The sequence below is a fragment of the Dendropsophus ebraccatus genome, chromosome 1, assembly GCF_027789765.1.
Source record: "Dendropsophus ebraccatus isolate aDenEbr1 chromosome 1, aDenEbr1.pat, whole genome shotgun sequence".
Taxonomy (NCBI): Eukaryota; Metazoa; Chordata; class Amphibia; order Anura; family Hylidae; genus Dendropsophus; species Dendropsophus ebraccatus.
The window spans coordinates 120,470,642-120,490,920 of NC_091454.1; the positions used below are offsets into that span (position 1 = coordinate 120,470,642).

The following is a 20,279-nucleotide window of genomic DNA, read 5'->3' on the forward strand; positions in this document are numbered from 1 at the left end:
GGACATACAAAAGAAAAAAGTATATGATTCATCTAGTCTGGTGATGTAGCGGCCATACCCACCCTAGGAGATTACTTCAACACAAACACATTTAATTTAAAAATTTACGTTACAGTGGGACAAAATTAGTATCTCCTTTCTGGATCCACCGACCAGAAAGTGGAAACAGTCACCTACCGTAAACCCACATCAGGCAATACAATTTTGTATGCAAAATCATGCCATCCGCTACACACAATCAAAGCGGTGCCTGTAGGGGAGCTCATTAGAGCTAAACGTAATTGTTCAGACCATAACAAATGGCCACAGCAGAGAGATCAGGTCTTGGATCGCCTCAGTGAGCGAGGCTATAGTGGTTGGATGTTGGATCGGGCTGAGAAAAAAGTGTCTGCCCGATCTCGGGAGACGCTCCTGATGCCTAAGGATACAAAACACATAACCCCTCCAGCACCCCCACTACGGCATTGGTCACACCATATAGCACAGACTTTAGCGATGTAAAGCGTATTTTTTATAAAAACTTTCAAATTCTTCATCACGATGAAACATTGCATGACATCTTGAGCCTCGGCACATCTATTGTACCCAGTAAGGGCAAAACCTTGGGTCAACGTCTGTCACCCAGCATGTTTTTAAGCCAAAAACAAAAAAATAAAACTTGGCTACACACCACTGGCAATTTTAGATGTGGACACAATATTTGCAAAACTTGTCATCATATGCAAACTAAAACTACATTTAAATCCTTGACATCGGGAGTCACTTTTCCTATTAAAAGTTTCATTAATTGTAATACCACCTTTGGGCTGGGTTCACACACAGTATATTTCAGGCAGTATTTGGTCCTCATGTCAGGTCCTCATGGCAACCAAAACCGGGAGTGGATTGAAAGCACAGAAAGGATCTGTTCACACAATGTTGAAACTGAGTGGATGGCCGCCATATAACGGTAAATAACTGCCATTATTTCAATGCAACGGCCGTTGTTTTAAAATAGCAGCAAATATTTGCCATTAAATGACGGCCTTTCACTTAATTACAACATTATGTGGACATAGCCTTTCTGTGTTTTTAATCCACTCCTGGTTTTGGTTGCCATGAGGACCTGACATGAGGAACAAATACTGCCTGAAATATACTGTGTGTGAACCCAGCCTTGTAGTGTATCTGATTACCTGTAAAACTTGCCAGTTACAATATGTTGGTTGCACTACAGGTGCACTTAAAATACGCATGCGCAGACATATGTCTGACAGCAACAATGTTAATATGGTCAACATCTCCGCGGGTTTTAAGCATTTTTCCTCTGTCCACCAGGGTGATTTACGTAGTTTTTCTTGCACTGGCATTGAACACGTTTTCCAGCCCCCCCCCGTGGTAGAGACAGACGGAAGTTGCTTCTTAGCCGCGAGGCCTTTTGGATTTTCACTCTAAAGACCAGATATCCTGTGGGTCTAAATCACCGCTATGATTTGATGTATCAATACTGACTTATATATATGTCATTATACTTTTTTCTTTTGTATGTCCTTTATGATGCATTTTTCCTATGTTTTTCTTTCTTATCCCTACTCTTATCCCTTTTTCAATTTATATATGGATTTTATGAAATGCCATTCATATATTTACTTTTTGTACTAGTAGCATATATTGCAAGGGTCAATGAGTCCCCTCCCCTTGTGGGTGGGTGTGATTAGAAAGGAGGTGTTACCATGTACCTGCATTATCCATATAAGCTGTAATACATTGTATATACCTATGCTACGATTAAGATCTGTATAGATCGAAACGCGCCAGATTTTGCCAAGCTACCGTCAGGTTTTTATTGTTTTATACGGTGTCACAATAAAGAATTTGCTATGGACTTCCTTGGTGCTGGAATCCCTCTTTGTCAGCATAAGTACATCATTACAAATGGCGATTTAAATCAGAAAAAAGAGACAAAAACGTACAAAGATGTCATCACGTACATGTCGTTTGACTTACAAACTGGAATGATATTCAGCTGATCAAATTATCCTATTCAGTGAACAACAAAGATCACTACATGGCATAAAGTAACATAGCTGGTTAGTAAAATACATCACATTATCACTCAAGAGAATGTCGGTGTAATCAGCTTGTCCACCGATATGTAAAGGAAAGAAAGACAACTAGTATCAGTAATCAAGTGGCTAAATGAGAGATTTCATAATCCCTATTCACATCCTGCGGACATTAGAACCGCAAGGTATGTATCCAAAATGCTTCGCTTGCTTCAAATCACCTCATGTCTGGGTAAAAGAACTTGCTTAATTACTTGGTATTGGAACTGTAAGAATGGTTACATTGATCAAAGTGATTTGGGACTGGTAACAGAAAATTGCAACGCCTAATGTTCGATTTATGTTGGACAATTCTGTCTCATATTTTCTGCATTGTTTCTCTCGCATACAGAAGGTCACAAGGGCACTTCGGCCGTCACACGTGAAGTAATCTCTGATATTATAAGGTTTGCCTGTTTGGGGGTTAAAAAATACATCTCCCTTTATTACATTAGAGCACTGCATACATCTCAAGCAGGGGTTAGTGCCTGCTGACCAACTTTTCTAACCTTCCTAACTTTCAAAGGACCAACCTCTTCTCTCACCAATAAATTCCTCAAGTTGGGTGCCTTCTTATTACATATCAAGGGGCCATGTTAAAACTCTCTGATTGTTGGATGGGTGTCTGTCTGTCAAAATATGCCAATACTTTTAAATAGTTCTGTCCATTATGTAATTTATAGGGTGGAATTCCATAGAAAAAGGAATGTGGGACCCCACATTCTCTTGTTCTCCACAAGAGGACCTTGTGCAATTGGTAAGAAGTTTGCGAGGATAACCTCATTGTCTGAACCTGTCCGTCACTTCCAATAGATGTTCCTCCTGTTTAGATGTATCTGTGACAGTGTGTTAACTCTTTCAAACTGGTAACATGGGATCGCTTGCTTTACAGAATAAGGATGCCAACTTGTGAAATTTAGTAAACTGCTGTGCTTTGTATGTTTCTTAAATATGTTATTAGGATACCCGACTGATATTTGATCATTGTCGATAAAATGCTGGCATATTTTATCATATCTTTTAAAATCGGAACAACTGTAAACATACTGTTCCTCAAATTCTGCCATATAGGTGTTTGCTTAGGGACTGGCCACATTGGACCCATCACAGATCAACTGCATTGTATATAGAAGGTATCGCCTAACACGAAGAAATTCTTGCTCAGAACAATCTCTAACAGATCCACAAAGATAAATTGTTGTTGGGGTGTGTAGTCACTTTTCAGTAACATTGTGAGATCTTTTTGGCATGGACGTGTCCAAACTTTCCATGTTGATCTTCACAAGCCAGGCATCTCTAGATATGGGGCCTAGATTTTTGATAACAGACAAAAAATGGAGCAAAAAAATCAAGCAAAAAAAAAACACCTTCTCTAAAACAAAATAAAGGACTTTCATTGGTGCAATGATTGGACGACTAGGTGGATGCAGCTTGAGAGAATGTATACTACAGGTGATCAGAAATTCATACATTCTAGCATCAATAACCCCTTTATATTTATTCAGTACCTGTTGTATTTTTTTGTTTAATATGAGGTGTTGGATTGCTAGAAATTGATCTGTCTGCCAATTGCCGATATATCTCTCTTAAATATCCATCCATGTCCATTACAACTATTGTACCGCCTTTGTTGACGGGTTTTACGATACAATTTTTGTCTTTGAACAAAGATTACAAGACCAAACACTCATATTAAGGTTTTTCTGAAAACGCAAAAGTTCCATATTGTTTTCCATTATGTTGTCATCTGGTCATTTCAGTCATTGTTAACCCCACAAAAGTTTCCACAGCATGATCTGTTTTAGGAGGGTTAAATGTACTACGATTCCTCAGACCTATAGTAGATCTATTGGATATAGGGTCTTATTTGAAATAGTATCCAGAGGGATCTTAAAGTCTTTCATGTCCTTGGCGGAAAAAAATCTTTAAAGGGTTTATCCAACGAAAATCTTTTTCTTTCAAATCAACTGGTTTCAGAAAGCTATATAGATTTGTAATTTACTTCTATTTAAAAATCTAAAATCTTCCCATACTTATCAGCTTCTGTATATCCTGCAGGAAGTGGTGTAAACCGAGTGAATATGTTCTCCTTCAATTTAGTATACTCCTCCGATGACAGTATGTCTTTTAATTGGGTCTCTGAAATTTTAGTTCTATAGTGCCTTTCTGAAGTCTCGTGATGGTCAAGAGCGTAATATCATTAGTCATTGCAATATTAATCATCCGCAACAAAAAAAAGTTGGGCATAACTTAACACGCATTCCTCTTGGGATCTTGTGTGTTCTTACATATTCAGCATTCAGCGTTTTCTGAATTTACTAGGTGGTATTTTCAGGAAATCACCTGCTTGAGTATGCATGAAGTCTCATCAGCGCTGAAGGCTTTTGTAGTAGACATCAAGATGACTCCCGGTGCACAAATTGAAGTAGCACAATGTCAATGAGTTGACCAGCAGTCTGGTAAGAATCTATTAGAAGTGAAGGACAGGTTCAGACAACAAGGTTATCCTTGCAAATGTCTCACCGATTGCACATGGTCTTCTAGTGGTGACAGCCTGAATGTTATCTTCACACTGAAGTGCCCTTGTGGCCTTCTGTATGCAGGAGAAGAATTGCAGAAAATATGTGACAGAATTGGCCAACATAAATAGACCATCAGGCGTTGCAGTTTACTGTTACCAGTCCCAAGTCACTTTGATCAATGTACCCATCATATCTCACAATTACGGACATGGAGTGAAAGGAGAGCTGCACCTCACACCTATGGCACTAATGCTTCTCGGCTACATTTAAAAACCCATGCCAAGATGTTGGTATATAATTTGATCAAACAATTTTGCCTCATGTACAACGTGCAGGTCCCCTGGATCACATGAGTCCCTACACTAACTCAAGACTGAGTCAGTCAGAGACCGCTAACCCCGCAAAGCGAGCGCAAGCAGGGAAGGGAGACCATAGAATGGCCCTGCAACCCCAATGTCACAGGACCAAACCCCAAGGGCCCCCCAAGCCGAGCTGGCACAGCCGGCGGAGAAAGCTGCCACCAAGCAACACAAGTGTGAATATGGTCTTACTACTTACCATTGCTCCTGCAGGTAGAATGGCAAAACTAGGAGGTACTTGCCATGTGTGCACAGGTGCTTCCTGCCAATTGCGGCCATATGGGTCTTATCGGAGAAGTGCGAGCGCTGAACCTCACACCTATGGCTGACACTAATTCCCCTCGGCTACATTTAAAAACCAAGGCCAGGATGTTGGTATATAATTTGATCAAACCATATTGCCTCTCACAATTACGTTACCAAGTAATTAAGCAAGTTCTCTTACCCAGATTTAGAGGTGATTTGAAGCAATGCGAAGCATTTTGGATACATACCTTGCGGACATTAGAATTGCAAGGTATAAATAGGGATTACGAAATCTCTCATTTTAGCTTCTTGATTACTGGTACTAGTTGTCTGTCTTTCCTTTAGATATCTGTAGATAAGCTGATTACATTGACATTATCTTGAGTGATAATGTGATGTATTTTACTAACCAGCTATTTTACTTTGTGTCATGTAGTGATCTTTGTTGTTCACTGAATGGGTTAATTTGATCAGCTGAATATCATTCCAGTTTGTCTTGTGACATGTACGTGATGACGTCGACTGTCCTCTCCCTTCTCTCCTTGTGATCTTTGTAAACTGCCAGGGCAACGCTCCCCTCTCTTTCATTTTGCCTCTGTAGGCAGGCAGGAGCCAGAGGCCTGATGTGTCCGTGGCTACAGTGAAGACTCTGCGATCACCTTGCAGAGCCCCGTTGGTGAACAGAGGGAGAATTTTCCCTCTGTACAAGGAGAATTTTCTCTCCGCTGACCGAAGCATTTATAGAGTTAACTGTCAGCATTGGATAGTGGATCCAGTGATGACAGTTGTGGCGGGCCACAGCTAACACTGACAGCCAGTACCCACCACAAATGACACAGGCACAGCTTCTCTGTACCCATGTCATCCAGAGAGTGCTAATTACCAGGGAAGAAGGGGGGGTCCCAATGGCTGCTGGAGTTGCTCCCCGCAAGGCACCACAAGGCTGCTTTGGGTGCTGTTCCTAGACACTATGGAGCCCCTTCTTCATCCTCCCAGCTCAGCCATGCCTCCTCCTTCTGCCCTCCACCCTCTCTCATCCTGCTTGCGTGCTCCCTCCTTCATCATGGCCCTGTCAGTGCTGTCAGGTTGCAGTTTTAACTTGTAAGTCCTGCTTCTGTTCTTCTATAAGAGAGAAACTGTCCATAGGAAATAATGGTTAGAAAAATCGGTCCTAAAAAAAATCGTCTAAAACAGACATGTCAAACTCAGGCCCTCCAGCTGTTTTAAAACAACCAAAGCTAAAGCTGTCCAGGCATGATGGGACTTGTAGTTTTGCAACAGCTGGAGGGCCTGAGTTTGACATCCCTGGTCTAGAAGGTGGTGGTCTTCGCAAAGAAGTGGTCTGCTCCGAAGGTTTCACTCTATGTACGAGTAAAGCATGGGAAGACCTAAATTTACTGTTTGTTTTTTTTTAATTCAACCCAATCAATTACCACTTCAGATCTGCTATAACATGCAGTTGACAAAAAAGAGTCATGTACATAAAAGAAACAAAAACTTGAAAAATAATAAATGAGCAGGTTTACCTAACCTGTTATCTCCCTATAGCACATTGGTGCCGAGGTGGCCGTTTTCGTGCGGTTTGTGATTAAATCCCTAGGCTAATAAGTTGTTTTAGTGCACTGAATTTGGTTACTTGGAACAGGTCTGGGTGTTGCATCTGTAATATGGACACGAAAATACAGCTACATTATGGCTGTCTGAAATTGTCTGAGAGGAAGCCGAAAATATTTGGGACAAATAACAACAGCCTAGCTTATCTAACTGTTGCATTAAAAACTAAATCGTATGGCCTGGTAGATTTTTGCCTCTTGAAGAAATATGGATTTCGGTTTCATCATAGACTCCATTAATTTACTTTTAGGTTGTTGGATGTTTTTTTAATTGGGTGTGTGTTTTACTTGAGGGATTAGGTTATTTACATGCAGATCTTAACAATTTGTATTTAAATATCTTCATATGTTTGTCCATTCTGATAACTGCAGTAACAGGTACATGTTTTGTGTGTGTGTATATATAATTAATTTTTTTAAAATTCTTCTTCTAGTATTTTGTTCTGCTTCACCACTCACTGATCATTTGTTGAAAAGAAGCTCTATTGTTCAGCTCTGATAAATACCTCTTTTAGAACAGTCCACAGTATACTGGTGGTGTCTTGCTTGCTGAGCTCAGCTGTCACATTTTTATGTAAATGGCTCTTTTCTCTTCTTTCAATTCTTATATTTTTCTTCTGGCTCCACATCTTAATAATAATATACATTCATTCCTTCGTTTTTTCCTTTTACTGCTAGATGTTGACTTAGACGTTCTAAGTCGTAGAGATAACTCATAGTCGTAGAGATGTAGAGATATCTATACTTTTAGTTGTTTTATATTTCTATATGTTGTGGAAAACAGTTGCATTACAGACCATGGGCCAAGCTGGACACAATGTATTCAGCTTGACTTTTCTTCTTCTTGAATGGACTCTGTCACCTCCAAAACACCCGCTAAACTTAAGTTATCAATAGATTATACATCAGTAGAGTATAGAATACTGATTCTATATCTTGCATTCCTTTGCTATAAGCCATAAATGAAGGAGTCTTAAGTAGTTCTCTCCATCATATTCTTCAGCTAAGCAGTCCTCTCCATTATATTCTGTAGCTAAGTAGTCCTCTCCATTATATTCTTGAACTAGGTAATCCTCTCTATGCATTAACATGCCCAGTTTTTAGGCTTACAGAGGGGGAATACAAAGCAGTAGAAAGCTACACATTACAGATTTGGAATCAGCATCCCTTATCCTACTTACAGATGACTTTAGTTTAGGGTTTTGAGGAGGGTGGGTTGGAGGTGTCAGAATCCTTTTAAATGAAGGGTGAATTAAAAGATATACTAACTCCTTTGCTTTTTCTATTCAGGGCCACTTTTTATGGGCTGAATGTCCAATAGTGAATAGTTACTTTCACTTTAAAAAAAACTTGACATATCAACGACTTGGGGAGAGCAGCAAGTCGGGGGTTAGCTTTATCTAGTGAACAGTTGGCGTCTGAACACCCAGATCAAGACTTTCAATCTTTTGACATGTCTGTGGTGTGATCCACCATCTAATGTGGATGGGGCCCACCAAACTGTTTCAACAGCTGTTTTCAAAGGAGCGTGACAACAACCACTCCTATATCCATTAAGAACACGTGGACTCTCTGCTGTGCCGAGATTGTACATGCAAAGCTTTTTCTGGAAACATTTTATATTATACATTTAAAAGGAGCGGTACGCAGCAGTGATAACCCACTTATAAATGGCAATTTTTACATATATACTTACTGATCAATATCTCATCTTAGATTACAGAAGCTTTTAGAAGCAGATGACATGGATGAAGATTGTTTAACCTCTACCAACCAGTACCCTAAAGAGACTGTACGCAAACGTCAAAACTCAAATCACAGCTCCAGAAGTAGTGACTCCTCACGGTCTTCAAGAAAGAGTTTCAAGCTTGATGCCAGATTGGAGGAAGAAGTCACCAAGTCAATCAGGGGCAAAGATGGTCGATTTGTCAACCCTTGGCCTACGTGGAAGACCCCTGCCCTTAAAAATGTTGCGAAATGGGCTGTAACTGAGAAGAATAATAGCAGTGTGCCAAATTCAAAAGAGGTATTTCCAATGCAAATCCTACACATACCCTGTACACGTTGATTTGAAAGCATGCCCCTTTCCCTGCTCATACATTCTCAACGCTTACATGACTCAGTATGCAACCATAAAAACACATAGGTTTACACAGAAAACAAATTAAACTACTTTGTAATTCATTTTATGCACTGGAGCACTACGAAAAATAGATACATGTAGACATATGCCTAAGATATCTGGAGAATTTAACAAGTTTTTACAACTTCATTCCTCTTTTAAACAGAAGCACTCTATTGTCCCATACATTTGTTTATATCCTAGTATCAGCAGCATTGGTAGTATACCGTCACGTGTAAATTCATGGTCTCCAACAACAATGTTTAGGTATAAAGACATAAATTAAAAACACACAGCATTTTGTATTTATGTATTGTCTGTGTTAAGAGATTACAGGCAGCATTAAAGGGGTACTCTGGCCTGGGGCTTTTTTTTTTTTTTAATGTGGCCGGGGAGGAGGTGGGCTGAGGGCAACGACGTTCACTCACCTGCAGCAGGTCACGTATTGCGGCGCTCCAGTCCCCGCTTCCCGGCGGCTTCCTGGTGTCTGACGCAGGCTTGAGACGTGACGTTTTAAGTCCACTCAGCCAGTCAGTGATGGAGGTGGGATCCCTTAAAACGTTACATGTCAAGCCCGCGTCAGACACCAGGAAGCGTCTGGGCAGCAGGGACCGGAGCGCTGCAATACGGGACCTGCCGCTGGAACTGGGGAGGTGAGTGGACATCGTTGCCCTCAGCCACCTCCTCCCCGGCCATATATTAAAAAAAAACAAAAAAAAACAGGCCGGAGTAACCCTTTAAAGGTTTTTGATCAAGTAACTTTTAACTAACAATCGATGCTCTATACAACTTTAGTTGAATTTATTCCAGCCTCTCTTTTGTTAACTAGATATTTGTGGCTTGAAAGTGCTACTTTTCACAGTAAATGACAATAACTGTGAGGATAGGAGAGCAATTTGTGTTGCTGATGTGTTTAACACACAAAGGATTGTATTCACTGGATATAATTGTAACAAACTGTCAGGTGTGAAAATGATCAGTAAGAACTTAAAAACAATCTATATTAGAATGATGCAATGTACAATAAACTTATTGCCATATTCATGGTTCAACACTTGCATTATATGGGGAATTTCTCTTAGGCTTATGTGCACAGCCTCAGGTATATGTGTTAGATCACTGCCTCTACTGCTAATTCCCCACATTATTACCACAGTACCCACCACTGCAGAGGTATTGGGAAGAGCTGGTTACCATCAGTCCCCTGGTCTGGAGCAGTAGCAGGCTAGTATAGGCTGGGAAGGATGAAAAATAAGTAGCCCTTCCTACCCTGGTGTTACTAGGATGTCTTTACCTGGTTGGTTATTGAAAAAGGGAGGGGGGAGCTACACACTTAAAAAAAAAAAAGTGTTTAATTTACAGCCCCCTCTATTCCATAACCAGCCAGTAAAAACCAAAGCCATTTTTCATTACGTGCAGACATGACAGTACCACTTAGAGACTGATCCCATTAGGCCTAATAGGAACAGGAAACACAACAGGCTGCTCCCCAATCACCCCTGTTTTTCTGTTCCTATCAGGACTTACCTGGAGATTTATTCTCTGTCTTGTGTCCCACATCGGGTTGCGAGGCTCTGCTCTGCCTCTTGGTCCCTTCATTCCCCTGCTGCCGCACTCCGGAAGCCTAGTCGGCAGGGGCACCGCTTCTCTGGCCATCAGCCAGGACTCAGGCACACGCGTGTGCTTCCCCTGGCTTCTTCCGGTCCCAGCCTGCTGGAATGCTGGGACCGAAAACTCCTTCCCCAAGATGGCATCATCCATCAGAAGTTCAGCCTCCATAGAGTATGAAAAGGGCGGTATAACATTTGCTTGGTGCCACGTTCAAACAGCTGACTGATATTATTTAGGTAAGGATCTCCTGGCATCTATTCCTATGCTCAAACTGGCCAAAGACATTCTGTTTGATGTCTCCGTCAAATCAGTCAGGTTTGCCGCTAAGTCTGTGACTATTTTTGATGCCGCTAGAAGGGTGCTGTGGTTAAAAATTGTCAGGGGGATAATGTTCCTAAAAGTAAACTCTGTGCCATTCTCTTCAAAGGTTGCCTGGTCTTCGGTCCTGCCCTTACACCATCCTAGAACAGGCAGCTGACAAAAAGAAGAGCTTCCCAGAGCATAAAAACTCCAGGGGGAAGAGAAATTTTCATTCGTTTAGGCAGAATCTAAACAAGAATTACAAGTGTAAAGATAAAATCGGCAGGTGGAGCTATCCTAAGGGAGCAGTGGCGCCATGCCAGTGGGAGGGAGGCTTTCCCTGTTCTAGCATCAGTGGAAAAGCATTACAAAAAATCCCTTGCTATTGAAAACCATAGACAGATGTTACAAAATAGAATTTTTAAACCCCCTCCATTAATGTATTGTATTACATCTCTCGGGTCAAAAACCTTAAAAAATCAGTTATGGAACGGCATCTCAGAACTCATAGCTTTAAAAGCTATCATACAGGTTCCCCTAACAGTGGAAGGTCTACATCACTATTCCAAACTATTCTTAGTGCAAAAGCCAAATGGGTCCTTCACAACCATAATAAATTTAAGACTTTTAAATCAGGCCATCATTTACAAAAAATTCAAGATGGAAACTTTGAAGTCTACCCTTCCTCTCATACGCAAAGGGGTCTGGTTAGCCACTCCGGACTTAAAGGATCAGAAATATCTAAAGTTTTCCTTCATTCACAACCTGCAAACTGTTCATTTCCAATTCAGAGCCCTGCCATTTGGAATTGGATTTGGACCCCGGATTTTCACCAAGGTCATGGTCAACGTGGTATCCCACCTCAGACTAAAAGGGGTCATGGTCATACCTTATACTGTAAAAAAAACAACCTCCTGTTATTGTCTCAGTCCAAAGCTCTGTGGAAAAAGACATCAACCTAACCATATCATGTCTCCAAAGATTTAGGGGGATTGTCAACCTGGAAAAATCAGACTTGAACCGATCTCACAAGAAGAAGTTCCTTTGGATGATGTTAGACATGGAACTGCAGATGACCTTCCTTCCTCAAGAAAAGATCTCTTCTCTTCTAGACGAGTTCAGGAGGTCCGTGAGAATGTCAGTAACCAATCAGAAGGAAATGTCAGTCATCAAAGCAGTTCTGTGGTGTCAGAGCTACTGTCGTGTCCTTCAATCACATATCCTAAAGGCCTGAAATCACACTCTGCTATCTCTGGACCGGAGGATAACCCTGTCAGGACAGGTTAAAAGGTCCCTAGACAATTTAAACAAGGATCTACTTTGGCTCCCCCTGAAATAGCGACTCTGACCACAGATACCAGCCACTAGGGCTGGGGAGCCCACATAAAAGGTCTTCTCTTCCTGGGGCAGTGAATGGAAGAAAAACAGTACTGTATACAGAACCTAAAAGGCAGTGTAAGATCATCTTACTCTCCATCATGTCAAGGTATACTCAGACAATTCCACAATGGTGGCATACATAAACATCACTGCGGTACCGAACAAAAGCCCCTACAAAACACAGCAACAAAGATCTTGGCCTGGGCAGGGTTACATCTTGCATCTCTGTTTGCTGTACACCTGAAAGGCTCCCTAGACATTGTAGCAGACTTTGAGTCGGGGAAAAGATCCATCCAGGGGAATGGAGCCTCAATCAAGAGGTCTTTCAAAGTCTAAGGTCAAGATGGGGATGTCCAGGAAAAAACAGGTGGTGAGCCGTTTCTTCTCGTTAAAGGGAGAGCCCATGGGCATTCAACCTGGCGTATGCATTTCCTCCTTTCACTAGTGGTGATCACCTTACAAAACTACTGACAGGCCACACTTAAGTAATATTCGTAACTCTGGTATGGCCAAAAAGGAGCTTGTTTTGAATGCTAAAACATCTGTGTCTAGAAGAGCCAATCCTTCCCCTCCCCCCCCCCCCTAAGGAGTGATCTCTTTCTCCAGGGCCCTCTAAGGCACCAAGGGTAAGAACACCTCCACTTAGTAGCATGGCTGTTGCCTGGAAGGGGTTGTCACTAAAGGCCCTATTACACGAAACGATTATCGTCTGTATTCGGCTGATATTGGCTGTAACGGCCGATAATCAACTAGTGTAATAGAAGGTAATGATCAGCCGACATGAACGATGTGGGCTGATAATTGCTGTCATTTGTCTTTCAGCATATTGAAAGACAAACAACTAATATAGCAACAATCTGCTGCCGTCGCTCTTTGGAATAGGAGCAGGGGCAGCATGACACTGCTATCTGCTATAGGCTGCCTGTACGATTTACCCCCCCCCCCCCCCTGCAGCTCCCTGCGGCCCCCCCTGTACTAACCCGCTCGCTGCCAGCGCGTGTAAGCTAGCAGGGAATGAGGAGCAAGAAAGCAAGCTGACATTGCTTGTTTGCTCCTCTCCATCGCCCCTTGTAATAGGGGCTTTAGAGTGATAGATACCATGTTTAAAAGCAAGCAGGCAGTCACTTCTACCATATATCTGCAATAGTGGAAGAAGTTTTCTGCATTGTGTGAAGATAACCCTTCTGACCTGCATAATACAAATTTTCCTCAGATTGTAGACTTCTTACAGGATGGCATGGACAAAGGACTCGTTCTGAGCACATTGAAGTCCAAGTTGTGGCGTTGGGGTGTTTCTTTGACTCTCCTGTTGCTGATCATAAGTGGGTCAGATGATTTTTCAAAGTGGTAGGAAGAATGAAGCCAAAAATTGCTTACCTTTCTCCTCCATTGAACCTTTACCTTGTGTTTCAAAGTGTGACCCAAAAAACCTTTTGAGCCTCTGGATAAAGCATCCATAAAATTTTTCAAGTTAAAAAAATGAATTTGTGAAATCCAGGCTCTGTCTACGGGAGAACCCTACCTGACTATTCTTGATTATAGAATCATCCTCAAATTGGATCCTTATTTCCCTTCTAAAGTTGTCTCTAATTTTCTCAGGTTATAGAATATAGTACTACCTTCCTTCCTTCTGTCCTTTCACACTCTGGATGTACGCAGAGCTGTGATTGCCTACTTGCAAACAACCAAGAAATAGAGAGAGGATTCAAATTTACTGATACAATTTCAAGGGCTTAACAAAGGCAAAAAGGCCTAAAGTGCTGAAAGCTGTTTTCCCACATTGCGTTTTTAACATAAACACAATGTTGGAACACAGCCCAACACCTTTTCTGCTCCTTTGGTCGTTAATTTAGGGTGTCAGCACTCAAAGTGCCTAGGGCAGCATGAATAATAAATAATAATAATAATATATTTATTTATTTGTATAGCGCCAACAGATTCCGCATGAACTCCAAATACAAGCCTGGAGAGTACCCCTTGTAATGTACATGCTTTAAGTAGAGTATTATACATTTGATATTCTGCAACGATTACAAAATATGTTTGTCATAATGCCTTTTTTTTTCTTTCTTTTTAGGAACTTGACAGAGAACTTCCTATTATTGAACCATATTTTCTGCAGCACCCTGAACTTACTGGCAAGACAAAGAATGGCATAAGGATCACATGGTTGGGGCATGCGTCCGTCATGGTGGAAATGGATGATGTGGTATTTCTTACTGATCCTGTCTTCAGTCAGAGGGCCTCTCCATTTAGCTTTGCAGGTCCAAAACGGTTTCGAGGACCACCATGCACAGTAGAGCAACTTCCCAAAATTAATGCTGTTGTGATAAGCCACAACCATTATGATCACCTGGATTACAATACTGTATTAAGCCTGAATGCTCGCTTTGGTACCGAGTTGAGGTGGTTTGTTCCTTTGGGTCTCTTGAACTGGATGCAGAGCTGTGGCTGTGAAAATGTGATCGAACTGGACTGGTGGGAACAAAACTGTGTTCCTGGACATGATGAGGTGACCTTTGTTTTTACTCCATGTCAGCACTGGTGCAAGAGAACACTGTTTGATGACAACCGAGTACTGTGGGGTAGTTGGTCTGTACTCGGACCATCAAATAGGTTTTATTTTGCAGGAGATACTGGTTATTGTGCTGCATTTGAACAGATTGGAAAACGATTTGGTCCTTTTGACGTAGCTGCAATTCCTATTGGAGCCTATGAACCAAGGTATGCAGTGTATTTAGTACTTAAACCATGTTTCTGAATATAAATGATACTTAAAGGGCAACTATCAGCAGGTTATGTGAATCTAACCCACTGATATATCACTACATCACAGGAGACGCTAAGAAGGAAGGTATGTGTCTTACCTTTCTCCTCTGCGCTCTTCTGGTGCAATTAGTCTTTTGTTCCATGGTCCGGTGAGACTGTTAGGAGCACTCATGCACCCATTAGGAGCACTGCCGGCCTCATAGCGCCGATCCGCCCCTGGACGGCCTTCCCTTTTCTAATGATAATAAATAGACTTGTCTAACCTGCTGATAGTTCCCCTTTAAAGAGGTTGTCCAGCACAAAATAACTGAGTAGACGCTAACTGCTTCTGGCCCCATTCTCCCTGTAGTGTGGGTGCCAAACAGCTGATTGGCCAGGGGGGGTATTGGTGTGGGGGGACATTACCCTACCGTACATACAGTAACATCGCTTGATATATCTCCCATATAAACACTTGGTAGTGAACACTTGAATGGATCTAATTTTTTTAATCTTTTTATTTTACTGCCTAGGTGGTTTATGAAATATCAGCACGTTGACCCAGAAGAAGCAGTGAGAATCCATGCTGATATTCGTGCCAAAAAATCTGTCGCAATACACTGGGGAACTTTTGCTTTAGCAAATGAGGTTTGTTCTAGCCTTTAGATTTGATGCTGAAAACATTAGCCACCAAAAATCTATATATATAGGAATGTCACTAACAACACCCACAGATGACAAAAGCAAGTGACTTTGGACCCAAACCATTCAATCTAATAATTTCTTACTGTAGATCCCCTGGTGTTCTTGTACGGCATCAGTCCAATGTAGAGATATAATGGAAGCCGCACTTGCCATCCAACGTTTACAATTCCTTATTTCATTGCAAAAAAACAACAGACACCGTGTGGACAAAGATCAGGACTGACACCAGGCAGGTAAGGTAACAGTTTGTTTCACGCTATCGTGGTTCTACAGACTGTTCTATGGTCCGTAGAAGCGCGATAGCGTAAAACAGGCTGTTACCATACCTGCCTGCCGTCTGCCCTGGTCTTTGTCTACACAGTGTCTGTTGTTTTATACAATGAAATAAAGAATTGAAAACGTCAGTTGGTGAGTGCGGCTTCCATTCTATCTCTACATTGGACTGATTTGTTATAAGCTTTTGTTATGGAGCCTACACCACTTTGGACTTTTACTCCTAGCGGAACCTACATGAAGTAAGGTTTGTAGTGCCGAAGTCTCTGACTTTGTTCTTCTACGGCATCTTTGGATCCAGACCAAGACTATTCTGCCTCTACCTCTGAGACGGACTCATCTTGGCAGTGACAGCCCTTTCAGCCCATTACTGGCAACGGCAGTGATTGGCTAAGTGGTCTGTAACCCCCAAGATGACTACATCTCAGAAGTGCAGTCGGGTTTGCCAAGACCTGAAGATGCTGTAGAACACCGGGGATTGATACACTGTAAAATGGGTGCAAATTCAAGTATAAAAAAGGTGCATGGTTTTTTAAGATCAGCTGCAGTTTTTCAGACGCAAAGCATGCCAAATCCTTTGTAGAGGTCTCTTTCCCATAAATGGGAATGTTTGGCACAGCTTGTGCTTTCTACAGGGAGGGGTAAGTCGAAACCAGTCAGCTCTGTCGTGGACCTTAACATTCTCTTGCTTTTTCATAACTGAAAGACACAAGGTAGATGTACGCTTACAAGTTTTGTCTGCTTTCTTTTGTAGCACTACCTGGACCCACCAATAAAATTAAAAGAAGCCCTTGAGCGGTACGGCCTTACGTCACAAGACTTCTTTGTATTGAACCATGGAGACTCCAGACTCCTGAACACATATAATGACCCATCTGAAGGATGAGTGAAGAACCTAGAGGAATGATTTGGATCCTGATTGAGATGCAGTGTTTTCTATCTGGAGAAGTTTTTATTCTACTTTTTTTTAACAACCAAAGTGTATTTACTTACTTGGAATCAGTGATTTACTTGAATAATAATTATTTCATTACCTACGGTGTTCAAAAAAGCATGAGTTTCTCAATTTTCTTTGATCTAGCCCATTAGCTGTATGCATATTGCTTTTAGATATTTTTTAATAATTGTGCCTTTTGCAGAACAGGATAACACAAAACAAAAGGTGGCAATTCCTATTTTGTATGTTAGATAGCATTGATTGCCCATGCTCTTATTCAGCATGTTTAGCTGTATTGATTCTTTATCCTCTTAGGGTCCTTTTACACATACAGATAAATCGCTTAGGCACCCGGTTAGCAAATGTCAAGCAATGATTTTTTTTTTTTTCTTTTAAACATTAGGCGTTTTGATAAATTGCTATGAAAAGTTGTTAATGTTATAGTAATTACGTTTGTTCACAGTAAATAGATAGGAATACAATTACAATCATTAGAGATTAGCGAACCGGGGTTCGGGTTCGTACGAACTTAAACAATCGGCATTAGAATCTCGCTGTTTTCCCATTCCATGGAGAAGTTGGACACAGCTCAAGTCCCGCATGGAAAACAGGAATACAGCCTAGATCATAGGCTGTCTCAACCTTCCGCACCTAACGGCAAGACAACGGGATTCAAATGCTAATGGTTTGCTCATCTCTAATGATCGTAATTGCATTCCTATCTGTACCGTGAACAATGAGTATTTACGCTGAAAGACTTGAGAACGATTAACAATGATTTTGAGGTCAGTTGAAAAGCTGCAATCAACATCATATGAACGAATTTTCCTTCATAGTTTGATCATTGCCGCATTTACACCAGAAGATTATTGCTTAAATTCGAACAACTTAAGGGTTTTTTTACACAATAATCTGACCGTGTAAAAGGCTCCTAATACTTCTATTGCAGTGCAGTAATGTTTTAACATATTTTGTACCATTTTGAAATGATCCTTAGGCCCTTTAACACGGGCTGTTTATCCGCCAAGAGAGTTGCTAGAAATGCTCCTGCTAAAGAGCAAACAAATGCCCAATCACATCTTTTGTTCATGCTCTAAAATCTATTGGTTTCAATAGCAATAGATTTAAATGGCCATATGAACAATACAGCAATAGTTTCTGCTGTCCAGCCGCTCAATTTATCTTACCTTCTGAAGGCACTGCAAACAAGTGTCGACCTCACTGGCACTTGTTTGCGGCCTAAGATTGGCAAGTGTAAAAGGACCCTTACTGGACTTTGTATATCCCCCTATGTGTAAGAGCAGCTCTTATCTAGTCACCTCCTGCTGCTTCTAAATGGCACGATATAGCTGTTACCAGAAGTTTCCCTGGTGGACTTTTTCCGTAAACAACCTGGTATGTCACAAATATGTCTGTATTTGTTGTTTCTTTGGAAACGGCATATTTGAAAATGACTTATTGCCAAATGTCATCAGGAATGATGAAGACTGTTCATACACTGCTCAGTTTTGTCTGGATGTATGGGAAAGTTAATGAAGACTGCTTTGAAAATGTGTGTGATGAACCTTATACAGTATGTTACAAAGCTGTCTGGGGTGAGCTACAAAAAAAGTTGAAACAAAGCAGTTAGCAGTGAGGGGGGGGGAGGTGAGTTTTTTTTTTTTTTTTACTCTGTGGATAAAAGTGGCATCTTTCTCACTTTTTAGTAGGCTATTTAGTCTTACATAGATTAAACGGTACCTCTGATTTTACACAAATTACATGATTGAGTTAGGATGAGAGGAACCCTTTAAATACCCTTTTCAGCTGACCAGAAATCTGCCTTCAGTTAACTAAAGGGTCTCAAAAGTAGAGAAAAGAGGTTGTAGCTGGAGAGGATATGCCATTGTCCAGTGCTATCTATAGCTCTATAAGGAGTTAGGGCATCTGGAAACAATTGCTGAAAGCAAAGAAAGAGCCTTACAAACTTTTGCTGTAAAGATGAATCCTGCAATTACAGATACAGAAGGATTTAACAATGCCCACAAATTACGCATTACAGACCAAATAGCTGCAGTACATTATATTGACTGCTAAGGTGTTGTCCACACTGCAGTTTTGCACCCCTTGGGGGAATAAATTAATAAATTAACTGTTTGATTTGCCCATAGCAACCAATCAGAGTTCAGGCTTCAGTGTAACAGAACTTGTTAAGAAATAACAGCTGAGCTCAGTTTTTATTTATTCTCCCCACTATCTAAAAATATATATATTTTTTTCTTTTCTTTTCCCTTTACCCTGACGGTGCTGGCGCAGTTTTTTTTTTTTCTTTTTAAATAACACCCATTCTGTGACGTGTACCTGTTAATTCTAATGGATGTGCGTCACAGAGCGGAGGGGATATCATCACACTAGTGAGCCTCAAGTGCACAGACAAGCGTGGGAACCGGGTGGCATTTTGAAAAATGTACCACGCCACCAGAATCACTATGCCAGCGCATTAATGTAAAAATGATGGTACATTCGCTTTAAGGCTTGACCTTGATTGCATTGCTGCTGTGGATTTAGAAGTGCAATAAATTTATAGCATAAATAAATACAAATCTATTTGAAAGGATTCACACCAAAATCGACAACTGTGGATTTATTGTAGATTGTGACTTCCGTGTTGAAGTCTATGGGGAAAATCTGTGACCTAAATTAACATGCGAATCCTAAATTGCCACATACAGCTATAGGCTGGGTTCACACTATGTATATTTCAGTCAGTATTGTGGTCCTCATATTGCAACCAAAACCAGGAGTGGATTGAAAACACAGGCTCTGTTCACACAATGTTGAAATTGAGTGGATGGCCGTCATTTAATGGCAAATATTTGCTGGTATTTTAAAACAACGGCTGTTGTATTGAAATAATGGTCGTTATTTACTGTTATATGGCGGCCATCCACTCAATTTCAACATTATATGAACAGAGCCTTTCTGTGTTTTCAATCCACTCCTGGTTTTGGTTGCAATATGAGGACCACAATACTGACTGAAATATACGTAGTGTGAACCCAGCCATAACCTGTATAGCTATAATATGCCTCCATGTCTGCAGGTAGGATACAGTTGAGCTCTATTTACAAGTCCACAAATATCTCTCCTCTTGTGGATAGTTTATTGGTGGTACTCACCAATTTATTTGTGGCCTTTGTTTAGAGCTCATGCAGGTAAAACATAGGCAATGGTCAGTGTGTGTCAGATAAATACATGGTGAGGTTCGCTAAAAGAATACAACAGGTACAATACAGGGTTCCTGTAGGTTGGAAGTGCCTTTCTGTAGGGCAGGAATGGAGAACCTTTGGCCCACCAGCTGTTGCAAAACTACAATTCACATCATGCCTGGACAGTTTTG

The 20,279-nt window shown here is 41.1% G+C and overlaps 1 protein-coding gene across 4 annotated transcripts in view; it reads left to right on the plus strand.

Annotated features, from left to right (window-relative positions):
- NAPEPLD (N-acyl phosphatidylethanolamine phospholipase D) overlaps positions 1 to 19,211 on the plus strand; it is a 32,605-nt gene extending 13,394 nt beyond the window's left edge. For 3 of the 4 annotated variants that reach the window (XM_069977929.1, XM_069977916.1, XM_069977921.1), the window contains exons 2-5: positions 8,541 to 8,850; positions 14,315 to 14,961; positions 15,519 to 15,633; positions 16,718 to 19,211. In XM_069977929.1, the coding sequence (XP_069834030.1) occupies positions 8,541 to 8,850; positions 14,315 to 14,961; positions 15,519 to 15,633; positions 16,718 to 16,849 (1,204 nt within the window). In that variant the 3' untranslated portion in view covers positions 16,850 to 19,211. Of the gene's footprint in view, positions 1 to 2,820; positions 2,842 to 8,540; positions 8,851 to 14,314; positions 14,962 to 15,518; positions 15,634 to 16,717 lie in introns of those variants that run through there. The other variant, XM_069977939.1, reaches the window with a different exon arrangement.
- The last annotated feature ends 1,068 nt before the right edge of the window (positions 19,212 to 20,279 follow it).